At 35.4% G+C, this 17,005-nt stretch overlaps 1 protein-coding gene across 1 annotated transcript; it reads right to left on the reverse strand.

Annotated features, from left to right (window-relative positions):
• Positions 1-8,652: 8,652 nt before the first annotated feature.
• On the reverse strand, positions 8,653-9,138 carry LOC128558265 (uncharacterized). Its single transcript, XM_053547164.1, has one exon. The coding sequence runs from the start codon at positions 9,136-9,138 to the stop codon at positions 8,653-8,655; it is 486 nt and encodes a 161-aa protein (XP_053403139.1).
• Positions 9,139-17,005: the final 7,867 nt, after the last annotated feature.

Raw genomic sequence — 17,005 nt, forward strand, 5'->3', positions numbered from 1 at the left:
ACATTACAGTCTTAGAATTATTCCCTTATTATTGTTGTTTCATTGTTTATTTGGGGTACAGAGCTAAAAAAACAAGAAATTAAAGTTCAACTGTGATAATATCGCAGTGGTTCACATTCTAAATAAATTAACGTCGAAGTCAAACCTTGTCATGTGTTTGGTTAGATTTTTCGCATTAAGATGTTTACAGCTCAATATTCTTATAAAGGCTAACCACGTTGAAGGTCGTTTAAATAGCGTTTGTGACGCATTTTCTCGATTTCAGCTGGAAAAATTCAGACAGTTAGCTCCAGAGGCAGACTCAGTTCCGCGCCGGGTACCAGCTTTCCTCTGGGATATCTTCAATTAAGAGCCGGGCAGCTATTACGGTCTGGAATAGCCTCTAATTCTCTCTCAACTTACCAAGTCGCATTTAGAACTTTCCAACAATTCAGACAGTCTTACGACTTAAATGAGTTATGGCCAGCTCCAACTAAACACATAATTATTTTCATGGCCCATTGTTTCGAGAAGGGCTTGTCGCCAAGGAGCATTTCAACATACATTTCTGGGTTAAACTATTACCACAAATTATATGGGCTTTATGACATTACTAACAATTTTATAGTGAAGAAAGTATTAGAAGGCTGTCACAGAAATCGCACTTCTAAATAGGGCACCTATAACATGGAGCGTTTTAATTGACGTATGTTCCTCATTACCGCTCGTCACGATAAATCATTACGAATACATATTGTTTTCCACTTTATTCTTATTTGCATATTACGGCTTATTCAGAGTTAGTGAACTAGTTGCACCAAGGCTAGGCACAAATAGTCAAATTTTAAATATAGCTGAGTGACGTATTTTGTACAAACAATAATACACACCTTATAATAAAAACTTCGCTGTTTCAAAACTAATCAGCATGGAAAACCAATTAGCATTAAGTTACCACGAGTAGATCACCAGCTTTGTCCCGTAAAAGTCTTTAACAGCTTTTTGTCTGTAAGGCAAAAATTCCAAGGGCCCCTATTTACTCACGCAAATGGTGTACCCGTCACAAGATCTCAGTTTTCGGGGGTTCTTGCTAAATGCATTGCCAGAACTAGATTTCGGTACGGCCACTACAGGTCTCATAGTTTCAGAATGGGGAGGGCAACTGATCTCGCGGCTTCAGGACTTCCTGCTGAAAGAATTAGGAGAATGGGCCGCTGGTCCTCTGATTCATATAACGTCTATACCAGATCTTAGTACATTTCTTTTTTATAAACTTACTAACTGACCTGCTGCACACTTGATCAAGGTTTAAATAGCCTTAGCATTTTGCAACGTACTTTTATAACATTTATCTTTTTATAGACGTGTGGATATTGGGGGATTCAATCCCATACTGGACAGGAGTTAGAGCCAGAACTACTGGAAAGTCAAACCTCCGCTTGCCAGGTAAGACCATTGCCCGGCGGGCGGTTAGAGGCCTGCGCTGGCAAACGCTCCGCACTTGTATTGAGGCTTCAGTATTATTAGCTTCTCCACCAAAGGTCCTCGTAATCAACATTGGAGGAAACGATTTGACTTCTCGATCAATTTTACAGATCAGAAACGTTATTTAGAGAGAAATAAAATACTTAAGAGCAGTTTTCCCTGACACAGTTATCATTTGGGTAGATATATTACCCAGGCGCAAGTGGCAAGGAGCCCATAAGTCTTGGAAAACTATTGAATTCAAGAGAAGGAGAATTAATCGTTGGGGTCGATACCTGGTTAGTTGTAAAGGTCGTTACGAATCTCTATCACACGACATTGATGTAGAGACTGAATTTTGGCTACGTGACGGGGTCCACCTCAATGGCGTAGGATTAGAGTTCTATCTGGATGGCTTAAGGGATATACTGCTAAAAAACTTAAGTTAAAAAAATAAAAATGTAGTTACAGTAAACATTCAAGAACATATATAATCATCTTTTCCGACAAAACTGATGTTTAATCATTCCATATGTTACAGTATCTTTTGTTCATTTAGTAATCATTTACTGCATTTGTGTTTCTACGCAGAATTTTGGGGGATAAATTTGTTAAAAAATTTATTGTGGCGGAAAATTCTGTCAGTCGAGGGTCGAGCTAGCCAGTCTTACAAAACGCGCCGTTATTAATGTTCAAATTCAGTATTTCTGCAGTAATCATAACGGTCGTGTTTGCTCAGTGATCGTCGTTGGGGCTCCGGCTTCATTCCCGTCGGTCATGGAGCAAAGGCAGCTGGTTTCCTTTATTGTAGCTGTATGTAATCGGGTTGATTTAATCTAGTAAACTGTTGCGTTTGCTCTGTTTCCATGTTGTGTTTCTAGGTTTTGCCCATAACATGCTGGCAATCCTAACTTGCTTGTACAGTTACGCTTGCCAAATGACGTGTCTTGGTTTTGTACTTAGGCGTCGCCTTATTCGTAACAGTATTGCCATTTGCTAAATGCATCCGCAGCAGTATTCGCTTTTAGCTTAGTTAATTGCCGGTAATTCGTTGTAGGCTTGTTCTTCTTTCGGCTGATCGGATTTCTCTTCAGTTGACAGTTGCTTCGGCATTCCCTGTCATCTGTTAAGTGGCCAATATCTCCCATACTTCTATTAATAATTATGGCAGCTTACTACTAAGTATTCATAAATATGACTATATAATGTGTAATGGTATCTTATCTTGGCTAGTAAAGACCGTAATAAATTATTTAACTTACAGAATTTTGGTTTTGTGTTGTGTCAAGTTCTGACACAAAGGTATTACTTTATCAGCGTCTGTCCGTCAGTCCGCTCGCTCATATAAAGATCTGTCGTCAATATTTAAGGGGATGGACGTCAGTCCAAAAATAATTAGAGCGTCACGGGTTATGCTGTCGCCGTGGCGGCAACGTCCATTAAACATCAAATCTTGCCGGTGTCTGTTGTCCATTTGTTATGTGGTTCTCGTCCGGTTTTCAGAATGATAAAATAAACACGAATGTAGTTTAAACTATGGTACTGTTTGGTTCTTGAGAGAATTTGTTATAAAAAATTAGGTATTCACTGTAATAAGCAGTTGACAAATTTAGATTTAACAAATTGCAAGGATAGGCACTATTACCATTGCATTTAAAATGATACCGAGTGTATACTACTGTATGTTTGCAGTACTTTAAATCAATTTAGAAAGTTGTATATTAGATGTGTTGGTAGTATATAATAGAAGCAGTCTTAAAGCTCTCTATTTAGCTCCACATGCTGACATGTATTCTTTTAGAGTTTGGTGTACACAAAATGCTATATTCAACATACAAACTGTAGCAAAATTACAAGAAATCATAATATTTACATAAAAATGTATGTTTTTACAAACTTTTTAAATTAAGTACATTTTATTAAAAATATTCTTAATCACAATTTCTCATAACTGAAAGCATAAAAGATTGTTTTGAGCTAATGTTGCAAACCCTTTTCTAATTTGCTGGCTGTACAAATGTATTTTCAATGGAACATTGGTAAAAATATGACACAGGTGATGAAAAGTAACAGGATGATTTGGACCATGGTAGGTTTGGATGTTGATGCAACAGATTTAGAATACCATAGGATTTAATTTGAAGGTTGATATTATTTTCCCAGTAGCAGGTATTTCACACAAAATGGTGTTTACGTTTAGTATAAATATACTGCCAAATTAAGTTAATTAGACTATGCTCAGTGTGAAACTTAAGAGTCGAAATAGAATATCAATGGCAAGATTCTGCCATGGCAATTTTTTACGATTTTTTTCTGTCTAACTAGAAAGTTTTTAATTTTAGTGATTATGAAATACAATACTAGCGGGAACAGAAATGATTTAAAGTTCCTTATGATGGCACATTTAAAGTTGCAAGCGCAAATCTTACTACATAGATTGTCTCACCATTGTTGGGATAAATGCTTATTGATTTTCAGTTGCAAGGAGAAGTTTTGTACTTCCTTTTTCAATAAAAGAAATGTGCAAACATTAATACACAATTGCTTATAACGACCCATAGATATTCAATTTAAAATATGTACGTATATTATCAAACGTCTTCAACACAATGACTTTTAGGAAAGTAGCTATTATTTGACAAAATAAACTTAACAATTTCTAATTGATTTATGTACAGAGCATCTGGCTACATAGATTTTGCCACTATTGTGTTGATATATAGGTTTGAACAATAATAGTTATTGTTCCGCTTACAGCTATAATTACTACTATTTTCCTTTTTAACTTTTTTTTTCGCAATCAATTTCACTTTACAACATGGCTGACTTAAATTATTGTTATATTTCAAGCAAGTACAGAAATTACAGTAAAGTAATTACCGAAAAGAGCAAAAAATCCAGGTCTCGGCTTCTTGGGCGCGTGGACCCTAAATTACTACTTGAAACTAAGCTAATTCTTCAGAACATACTCCCCCACCTTGATAAGTTTGATTCAATCTAACTTATCAATAACAATTGTTTACAGAAAATTATATAATACAAAACAATGAACATTTATGAAAAATAACAATTTTGACAAAACTACAAGAAAATATCTAAAGCTAGATACTTTTAATATACCCCATATTTTCACTGATAACTAGAATATTTCATTTTACTCTTTATCATCAGGTAGAACCAATTCAGTTTCTTTTTTTGTTAAATTATATAGTAAATAAAGCTTATGACGATTTCGTTGTTTCAGTTCAGACTTTGGACAATTAATATCAATCCAGTCAACACCAATAATTACTCTTTCAGTTACATGTAAACAAAATTTTAGCGTTCAAAAATTCTTACAATGCTCAATATAACCAACAATTACGAAACACCTAAAATTTGAAACATATACATTTCAACTATTAACTATAATACTAATCGCTAGAAAACTTTACATAAATTTACTCTAGCAACAATTGTCATGTTAACATAAATTATTGAATAAAATATTGAGCACTATATATATATATATATATATATATATATATATATATATATTTACGCTATTCATGTGTACCTTTTATGACTAGTATCGCTGGTGTTAATTAAACAATTCTTGACAATCTGGGTACTTACTAATTTTAAAACTTGATGTTCTATCTATTAATTTCTAAAGTACTGTATTTGTAATATGTGATTTCTAGATTATATTCTCCCACAACTGTTTTACATAGTTACATACATGTACATCTCAATAAACACAAAAAAATTGAGTTCATGATATAATAAACTTTAAAGGTCCATTATTAAGGGAAAGTGAGTTGGCATTTTTTTTCATAGCCAGTGCATAGACTTCTGCAAGACACTAAATAATGAAGATTGGCAGGTCAAAATTTACAGAAGGTCTTTGGAACTCAAAGAAATGTATGTGTATTATGTCGAAATTTCAATGAATCGACAGAATGACCCCCCAGGTCTTTTTAACTTTCTTCATACTTCATAGAAAAATAATTGTACACATACTGTGATTTATTTCGAATTTCTACATACCAACTTTCATCTTCCAATAAAATGAAATAGTTTCTGTGCTTTTTAAAAGAAATTAAAATGTTCACTTTCCTTAGTATTGGGCCTTTAAACAGTTCATTTTCACACACAAAAAAAAAATGTTATTAACTAATAAAAAATGTACAATCTCTCCCAGAGACACTTTTTTCTTCTAGAGTCTTGTTTGTTTTACAATCTTCTTCACCAGATTATACAATTCCTGAAACAAGAAAAATGTTTGTCCTTGTGCCCAATCTTTATCGTAATTTACTGATTTTAAAATTACTGCTTCTGAGGGATTATTATGCCCTCCACTTAAGATTAGCCACTGATATGAGGGATTATTATGCCCTCCACACGCGAATTAACAGTAACTGTAAACACTTTCTGCTTTAGTACGCGTTAATATATTATTTTAATCATTAGCATCTATTTCTAATGGGCACAATTTTGTTATTGGTCGCACAAATTCTTTGCCATTTATTAAAACATTTGCTGCGCGCACATGTCCATCGCGACTTGTATGCACACGCGTAATACGCCCTAATGGCCACTGTGCTCGCGGTAAATCGTGAGATTTAACAATCACGACATAGTTAACTTTCAGGTCTGGATAAATTCTATGCCATTTTTTTATTTTCGTAGACTGGGTAACCATTCGCGTAACCATCTATTCCAGAAGTGTTGAACTAACTCCTGTATTCTACGCCATCGCTTTCTAGGACTGAATTCTGTAGTATCCACACTTACAGGAGCAAACTTTCCCCCGATTTGTCCATTCCATGCAGAAAATGATTTGGTGTAAGAGGTATACAGTCTGCTGGATTACTAGTTTGATATGTCAATGGTCTTGAATCGATCAAGTCTTCAGCTCCAGCAAATGCCGTCATAAGCTCTTCGTTAGTGACTGAAACATTTTGTAATATTGCGTATGTTGCACGTTTAGCACTCTTAATCATTATTTCGTGTACACCTCCCCAGTGAGGAGCAAATGGTGGAATGAATTGCCACTGTATTCCTTTATTTGCTGTGTTTTCTATGATTTTATCCTGATCAAGACACTGCAATAACTGTTTCAATTCTTTGTCAGCACGAACAAAATTTGATCCATTGTCTGATAACATAGTTCTTGGTAATCCCCGACGACTAACCGTCCGGTAAAACGCATTAAGAAAAGAATCTACATCCATTCCAAATGCAATCTCTAAGTGCACAGCTCTTGTACTCAAACAAGTGAATAAACAAAGGTATCTTTTTCCTCGACGTGTTCCACGGCCTTAACAGCTACAAATGGTCCCGCATAATCTACCGCTACATGAACAAATGCTCTTAATGGCATATTGTGACGGATATTTGGAAATGGTGCCATAATCTGTTCTTTTGGTTTTCCTTTGCGAAGTTTACACTTTGTATATTTGTTTTCTACTGCACGAATTACCTCCCTTGCAGATGGTATCCAATACTGTGTTGATACCACGGAAAGTGTGTAGTTTGTACCACTATGTCCTGAATCTTCATGAAAGTGACGAACAATTAATTCAGTAATCCAATCATGTCGAGGTAGTATCACTGGATATCGACAGTCATACGATAACATTTCAGCATTTTTTAAGCGTCCATCACTTCCGATTACTCCTTCATCGTCACTTTTTGGATTCAATTTGATCAATTTGCTATCTTTTTTACTTCTTTTTGCTTAGATAAACATGTAAATTCTTCCTTATAATGAGACCTTTGAGCTTTGATTATTAATTTTACCTCTGCATCATGTATTTCATTCGCATCCAATTGTCCTTCAATTCTTGCAGTTTTTGTACGTTTACATCTTTCCACGAAAAAATTTCGTCCAACTGGAATATCGTTTTGGATCAAGCCGCCATTCTTCATTGCATGTTTGTACGTCCATGCTATGTGTGTGCATTTTTTGTACTTCAAACTGCATTTGTTTTGACTTTTTTATTTCACTGTTCTCGTGTGAAAATTCAACTTTACTTTTTGGCCATTCACATTCATTTTTCTTCAGAAATTCAGGTGCGTTCCACCACAATTCGTTTGTTTCTAAATAAGATATTGAACATCCTCTACTAAAAATGTCAGCAGGATTTTGTTTTCCTTGTACATGTCGCCATTATATAGGATTTGAATGATACTGAATCACTCCAATTCTATTAGCAACAAATGGTTTGAAAATTGTGTTTCTATTTCGTATCCAATATAAAACATTCATACTATCTGTCCAAAATGTGCAATAGTTAATACAAATGTTCAGTGAAGCACAAACTGACAATGTAAGTTTCAAGCACAGAACAGCTGCCAAAAGGTCTAATCTAGGAATACTTATCGTCTTAACCGGCGCTTCTCTACTTTTTGCTGCAACGAGTCTAACCGAAATGTTATTGTCAGAATTTTCACAGTGAGCATACACTACTGAGCCGTAAGCTTTTTTCTGATGCATCTCCGAATGCATGTAATGTTACTCTTTTTGGCTGAACATAATGTCTTATACATCTTGGTATTTTAATTTGTTTAAGTTCTTTCAATTCAGATAACCACCTCAAAAATGTTTCATTCATTTCGTTTGGAACAATTTCATCCCAGTCTAATCCAGCTATCCATAATTCCTGCATCAGAATCTTTGCTCGCACGATATATGGTGCAAGGAAACCATGTGGATCAAATATAGTCGCTATTTTTCTTAGAATAGTTCTCTTTGTCCATGTTGTATAGTTGCCCGACTCTTGCACATTGAAAATAAAACAATCTTCATTAGCTAACCATGTTACACCAAGTGTTTTTACAGTTGGCAAGTCATTTTGGTCCAGTTCAACTTTAGAAGCTCTATGCTCAGTGGGGATTTTTCTAGTTCGTCAGCTGAATTTGATAGCCATTTTCTTGCATACATGTTTGCTTTCGCCCAAAGTTCGGATAGCTTGTGATACAGTTCAATTCCTTCTTCTACGGTAGACACAGAATCCATACTATCATCCATGTATGTTGAACTAACGACCGTTTCCGCAGCACGTGGATATTCTTCTTTATGTAATTCAACATTATGTCTAGAAACATACTGGGCTAGAAAAGGTGATGCATTAACTCCAAACACCAGTGTTTTGAATTCATACCGAATTGGTGCTGAAGAATTCCAAAGAAACCTGTGATATGATCTGTCAATAGGGTTAATTCCTACACGTGAGTCATCTCTTCAATATCACACATAATTGCTATGGGCTGACTTCTAAATCTCAACAATACATCAAATAATTCATTCTGCAACTTTGGTCCCTGATATATCGCCTCATTTAGACTTAATCCATCTGTTTTTGCTGCTGCATCGAAAACAATACGGACTTTAGTTGTCTCTCGATCCAGTTTAACTATCGGAAAATGTGGTATATACCACTCACTGTCATTGAAAGTTTCATTCAAGTTAACTTCAGTTATATAACCTTTATTTAGATATTTCTGTAGTGTTGTTTTATACGCTTCTTTCAAAACTGGATCTTTCTCTATTTTCTTTTCTGTGTTTCTTAATCTATGTAATGCCATTTCATAGTTATTTTTCAGAGACGGCTTTTTGTCATTCCATGGAATGGATACTTGATAATGTCCTTCACTACGTGTTATCGTAGACTTTACTTGTTTCACAATGGATTCGTCTTCGACTGACATGGTACTTCCTTTTTGTGAAATGTGTTCTATGTCCCAGAATTTTACTATCGATTTTTCGATATTTACGTCATTTTGCAAAAAAAATGTATGGTAATTTCTACTTTTATTTTCAACAGAATTTTGAATGGATCCAACACAAGTCCAGCCTAAGGGAGTGAGACGAGCTATTGGTTCTCCGGGTTCCCCTCTGACTTCGTGTAACGAGTAATGTAAATCTGAATAATCTATCCCAATCAATAAATCTATTTTATTTTTTCTCTTACACACTGGAAAATGTATACCATTTAGATGTTTAAACTGTCCAGATTGTTTATTCCAGTCAACTGTTCTGAGATTTCCTGTTACACAATTTGTTGTTGTAGCCTCCATTCCAATTTTCACTTGACCATTCAAGCCTTCAATATGAAATTTCACAGGTGCAGTTTCAAAAGTTTCTTTTCTACCATTCATAACATTTACCGTTATCAACTGCGCATTAGATACTATGTCTAATCCTAATTCTGCAGCTACATCAGCATTAATGTATGATTTTGTACTGCCATCGTCCAACAGTGCATTAACAGTCAACTGTTTACTTCCATTTTTCACTATTACTGGAACTGTGCGAAGTGAAATCCGATTTGGTACTGATAAACGATTGTCATTATCATGAGCTTGATGTTGAACATGATGACTTGACGCATTTCATTTGTAGGTACATTTTGTTGATGCCCGCCCGCTTAGCTCAATAGGTAAGAGCGTTGGTCTACGGATCTCGGGGTCGCGAGTTCGATCCTCGGGCGGGGCGTATGTTCTCCGTGACTATTTGATAAACGACATTGTGTCTGATATCATTAGTCCTCCACCTCTGATTCATGTGGGGAAGTTGGCAGATACTTGCGGAGAACAGGTTTGTACTGGTACAGAATCCAGGAACACTGGTTAGGTTAACTGCCCGCCGTTACATGACTGAAATACTGTTGAAAAACGGCGTTAAACCCAAAACAAACAAACAAAACAAAACATTTTGTTGATTCATTTCATCCTTGTGTAACGACAAACTGTTATCCACATTTTGATAATTCATTTCTTCATTATGTAACAACCTATTATGGTTCCTTTTACAACCTTGAATTCCGCAAACTTTCATTCTATTACATGTACTATCAGCGTGTCCGCTTCCTAAACACCAAAAACACAATTTCAGATCTTTAGCTTTTTCCCAACGCTGTGATGGCGACAATTGTTTGAATATGTAACAGTTCCAAACATCATGATTATCTAAACATACTTGACAGACCTTTTGGCTTCCTTGACTTTTTTTGTTATTTACAAAGTGAGTAGCTACATGTGATCTTGAAGGCTTCCACTTGTCTCCAAAAAGTCCATGAACAGTTTCGGCAGCAGCGACATAGTATTTAGCCTCCTGATTGAACTACTTTCTTAATTTTTGAACGGATTCATCTTCTTTTGATTCATAAATCCACCGATTATACCTCATAAGCATTGTTTCAGGCAATTTTTTTCAGAAGTCTCTAATACAGTACTCCATCTCCTAAATCTTCTCCCTTTTCTGCTTCTATCAAATTAATCACTACTGTAACAATATCTAACAAGTCCACAAATTTCTCGAAGGTTTTAGCACTCTCCTCTTTCATTACCGAAAATGTATCTAATTCTTCCAGATATGCCATAACTTGTCTTCGTTTACCTCCAAATTTTCTATCTAAACGTTCCTTTGCTGCTTCGTAACTAGCTGCCGAATGTCCTAAATTATCAATCGACTTCAATGCCTCACCAGATAAATATTGTCTTAACTGCAAGAGCTTATATTCAGCAGTAGATGGTGCACTATCAATACAAGCATTGAATGCCGCCTTCCAAGATTCATACTTTCTTTTCTCACCCGTGAATACTGGAATTTGTACCCTTTTCAATTGCTGCCACATATCTTTGCCTAAACCTTCGGTTGTGGCACTAGCTGGTGGTGAAGTCTTCGTAGACTTTTTAAACACAGTTTTATGGGTCTCACTATAGTCTTTTTCAATTATGTCAATCTCTTCCATAACTTTTCTTTCGTTTTCTAAATCATTTACTTCTCTGTAAGATGAACACAATTTGTGCATAGTCCCTAAAGCAACTTCATTTACATAATCTAAATAGTCCTGATATTTTCGAATTTCTTTTCTGTCCAACTCTTCATCGATATCAACGTCTAAACACCGTAAAAGTTTTATTTTTTGACTTTGTATATATTGATTTATGTTTAGACTTTAACAATTTCAAGTCCGCAGTTCTTTGCAAAACCACTTGTTTTTTTTTCTTCTCTGAGCTCCATAACTATAATTTTACAACTCGGAGTAAATTTACTGTTTATATGTATTAAGTCCTATTATAACCTTGCTCTGCTACCATTTTGTTCCGCTTACAGCTATAATTACTACTATTTTCCTTTTTAACTTTTATTTTCGCAATCAATTTCACTTTACAACATGGCTGACTTAAAACATCGTTATATTTCAAGCAAGTACAGAAATTACAGTAAAGTAATTACCGAAAAAGGCAAAAAATCCCGGGCTCGGATTCTTAGGCGCGTGAACCCTAAATAACTACTTGAAACTTCAGAACAGTTATTAGTATGGACGGTGCCTATTTTCTAAATAAAAAACTGATAATAATAGTATATAACTTCAAAGTTGATAAACTTTATAAGCAGCTGCTTATTAATGACAATTATAGAAATAAGGATTGACATAAATGCTTTCCGGAAAAGGTGTAGAATGCCGAAAACATATACGGAAGATATGTTGTTTAAGAAATAATAAATCTGTTCCTATATTTTATCAGTTCCTATGTTTTATTAATTGATAAAATTATTGGAACAGATTTATTATTTTGATTCTAACAACGCAAATAATTCGCATTTTACAGTACTACATTTTCAGCGTAATACGTCATTCGGGTCATATGCCATTACAATTTACCCCCTATGGTTAGAAAGTGTTGCATAGCCAATGGAACGTATATATATTTGTTTATTTTTATCAGAATTTTGAGAAGTATATATAATGTAGTAATCTAACAGCTCGCAAACTAATTATGAACAGAACCATCAAAATAAGCGAGTTGACCCTGTATTACGAGTGACGAGATTAACTGTTATATGACGTCACATCATTATGACGTCATACTTTATGTCATACATTTATGACGTCACCGCTGAATCATAATTAAGCTAATTGAATTCGCTCGTAGAGATCAGAGCGTGTTTTACGGACCTACACATAGGTCAGAATGACTTTTTATTATATTTATTTTTTTGCAATGCTGTTTTCAACCGTTTGGCCCTGAAATAATTCGTATGTAATGGAAGTAAAGTAGAATCTCTTCTGTTACAATCATAGGGGGGTGAAATGTAACAGCCAACCATATTTTATCGTAGATTCATGTATAGGCGATATCTCTATATGTTTATATAGCAATTGCTGCGGATCGTGTTAGAATTGCTGATTGTCATTACGGGTCCACTATCTTATGTCATTAATCTTGAAAGTTTGAATTCAATTTGACGAGCTCAATTTGTGACATTGGTCTACCGACCGGCTTTTACGCTCGGCACTTCATCTCATCACCATTTGCATATATACCAAGTTTTAGGTCGACACCTTCAATATTTTTTAAAGTAATGCTAACCTTAATGCTTCTTCTGACATGAAATGTCATATTTTACCTTTCAACTCAACTTGTGACCTCCTTTTCCGAAACTTACGGAAATCTGTTCGTGTCACTTAAATTGTCGCCTCGCCAACACGCGACAACGCGATAATTATCGCGTTGTCGCCTTGTCCGAAAACATACTTACATGCGAGATTTAAGAGCGAGGTTAAGAGCGCGACAATTATCGTCTTAATTGTCGCTTGTCTTTTTTAAACCTCGCATCGTGAAATTGAAATCCAATATACATAGTTGCGAGAATTTGTAAAGTCAAACCTCGCATTGTCGCCCGGTGATAGGGATAATTTCTTACTTTAGCACTGTTGGTCATTTTTTTTTTTTGCTACACCGTTGACAAAGGGAAACTACGGAATCCGGTTAGTGTTCCATTGAATGCCGACGAAATATTGTCAAAAAACGAGTATGAAAACAATTTTCTACGCGCCGTCGGAAAAATTAACTTTGCATTTTTTTTGCTTAAAATATTAGCCGTAAAATAAGGAAAAATGCTAAGCCTTATGAAATATTTATTTTACGTAAATAACTGCAACTAAAACTTTTTGTAGAAAATGACACTATTTGGAAGTTGTTTGATTTAACGTAGCACCGACACATGATAGGTCATATGGCGACTTTCCAACTTTAATGGTGGAGGAAGACCCCAGGTGCCTCTCCTTGCATTATTTCATCACGAGCGGGCACCTGGGTAGAACCACCGACTTTCCGTAAGCCAGCTGGATGGCTTCCTTACATGAAGAATTCAACGCCCCGAGTGAGGCTCGGACCTACATCGATGAGGGGCAATTGATTGGAAGTCAGCGACCTTAACCACTCGGCCACGGAGGCTGTGTTAAAAAAGAAAATATCTGTTCGTCCGTCTGTACGTAATTTAGGATATAAGCTGTATTTCCGTACGGAAAATTCCGTGCTTTTCAATAACTTCAATTAATTCTAGAATGTCCAAACACAAGATATTTTTATGAAATAACTTCTATAAAAAATGTAAATATTATCTAAACAGACATGTATTTTGAATATTTTTACAAACTACGGTTTCGTCGTGGGACAGTCTCAAACTGTACCATTTTTCGTGAAACTATGCATACTTCTTCATATATTAAATATAGAGGTTGGCCTTGTCAGAGGAGTCATATCTTCATAACCTGATGTCCAATTTTCATAAATAAATCGGACCAGCTTAGTCTTTGCCAGCAACCTACCGCATGTAACAAACTTGGTCATTTTTCTGATACCTGTCCTGAGTTCTGTTGGCATTATATGGACTTGTAAGTAGCTTAAATGTAAAGCTTAGATATCTACCAACATATCCATATAAGGTAAAGGTAGGTACCCGGGATTTAGAGAAAGAAAAACGGAGACAAAAATACTTTGTGTAGTAAAGTGTACCTTGGTGAATATTCTAGAAAAAGTATTTTGTTTCATTTTTTTTATTATTTGTTTTTTATTTTATTTTTTTCAGGAAATCGAGTTTAATCTATTTCATCGACGGAACAAAAATAAATGTTTCAAAAATAAAACATCTTACACTAAACTAATATTCTAGGGTGTTTATGGTTGTTGGGGTGTGTATCTTTAAAAAACTTTGAAAAATAAAAGTTGGTGTAATAATAAATTATTGTTAGTAAGTGCTAGGCACAGCCTTTAAAACAAATGAGTGATGAATAAATTTTGACCCTCAATGAAGTGACTTTTACCTGATCAATACATACACAAATCACGAGAAAAAAATCAAATTTTGGTCGGGTTTTATATTTTTTAAGTCCAGTGCTGCAGACATATTATAATTACAATATAATGTAGATAAATGTCGTAGCTACCAAATAAGAACATTACACCACGAAATGAGGTTACAGGAAATAAGTTAGCAGCCTAGCAGCCTAGCAACCCAGCGGCCTAGCAGCGTGAAGCTGGCAAGCTAGCGGCCTAGCAGCGTAAAGATAGCAGCCTAGCAGACTAGCGGCCTAGCAACCTATACATTATTATGTTCACTTATTTTAGTCATTGGCACGTCAGAGATATATAAGCAAATATAGATCTTGACCAGACCGCAAGGCTGTTTATCGCACAGCGTTGTTCAACCTGTCATCGAATGAAACGACATATCCGATATCTAATGCAGTATTAATGTTCAAATTGGTATAAATGAATAAAAATTTTAAAGCCTAGTGCTTAAACATTCTGAATTCTGAACCCTGATAATCTTGATAAATACGGAATTCCATTAGGGCCATCGCCTTTGAATGTGTTGAACAGAAACGCGATACTGTAATCAAGAAATCGTGAAATCATGAAATCGTGAAATCAAGAAATCGTGAAGTTTTTTCGTGAAATGGTGAATTCGTGAAATCGTGAATTCATGAAGTGGAAATCGTGAAATCAAGAAATCGTGAAGTTTTTCCGTGAAATCGTGAATTCGTGAAATCGTGATTTCATGAAGTGGAAATCGTGAAATCGTGAATTCATGAAGTGGAAATCGTGAAATCAGGAAGCAGAAATCGTGAATTCGTGAATTCATGAAGTGGAAATCGTGAAATCAGGAAGCAGAAATCGTGAAATAATGAAGTTGAAATGTCACCACGGGTCTTTCGTAGTAAAGTGTCGTTAACTCTGTCACATTGGTTGCAAACAACTGTGCTTTTTATTCTATTTTTGCATAAAATTGCCAGACGTATTATTATTGATGCATTAAAATGAAAGTACGCAGACAATATTTTTCGAATATTTGTGATGCTCCGATTTCAGTGCTGATATGCGTCTTACGGAATTCAATACCGATAACTTGAGCTTTACAAGACATGCATTTGCTTTTCAGTGTAGAAAGTATTTGTGAAAATATTCATGCCAGACTAAAAAACGCCCTAATCATGGTACAATATGATATTCTTTTCGGTTGTTATTAATCTTATACTATAAAGAAAACTCAAAGCGATTGACCTGCAGAATTTTTGTCAAAGTACATATTTGGTTTTAGCTGAAAAACGTTTCACAACCCATTAGCAGGCATCAGAAACCATTCAGAGTTTCAACAGTGCTTAAATAACAAAATAAATAGAAACCAGAACACTTGCCGGGAAATTCTTCTATGCGCATGGGCACTGGAAGGCGATAGAACGATGATAATAACGCGATAGTATGATGGTGAAAACGCGACAGTATGTAGGGATAACGCATGTCTTTTTCGTGTTATAACGTCTGTGGAATCCCGAGGGATTCTGCAGATGTTATAACACGAAATAAACATGCGCTAACGCTATTCTAGCATAAAACGCGGAAAAAATACTAATAAATGAATACATCCTACCTCAACGTCATTAAATTTCCATGAAATGCGCGGGAATGTCTGAGCTGTTTTTACGTTGACGTCATTTCGTTTTGAATAATCCGTTTTGGGGCCGAATGACGTTTACGCTTTGCCACGGAACTCACATATATAAAAAGGCGTTATAACAGCACTTGAGCGCGAGAATCTCTCTGTTAACACTTGTTTTCTCTCCTGTTAAAAAACCCACGAAATGTGACAATAACAGCAGTTTTATGCTAGAATGATGGTGATATCGCGACAGTACGATGGTGATGACGCGACAGTACGTTTGTGATAATTCGACAACACGATGATGATAAAGCGATACTACCATAATGAAATTGCGAATTCACGATACTACGATAACGAAAACGCGATAATACGATAGGGCGATGGTGAAAACACGACAATACAATGGTAAAAACGCGATAGTGTATCGCATTATAATCATCGTACAATCATATTATCGAGTTTCCGTTATCATAGTATCGCGTTATCATCATCGTGTTGTCGCGTTTTCGTTATCATAGTTTCGTGATTTCGCGTTTTCATCATCGTACTATGATCGAGTATCGCGTTTCAAATTAATACATTCAAGGGCGATGGCCCTAACGGAATTCCGTAAATAAACGCATTTCAACAACGTGACTGGAAGCGCAACATGACTATTCGTATAAATTGCATTAGATACATTAATTATCGTACTCATACTTACTTCGTATAAAGCGCGAGAAAGTAACAGCAGTATACTTCTCAGATTCTTTCTACATGTATGTCTTTTTTCCCAGTTTTTCTCTGCAAGCGCTTTCAATGTTGTATTTATCTTCAGGAGGTTACTTTTTGTAATAAAAC

Source organism: Mercenaria mercenaria, chromosome 7 (assembly GCF_021730395.1).
Source record: "Mercenaria mercenaria strain notata chromosome 7, MADL_Memer_1, whole genome shotgun sequence".
Lineage (NCBI taxonomy): Eukaryota > Metazoa > Mollusca > Bivalvia > Venerida > Veneridae > Mercenaria > Mercenaria mercenaria.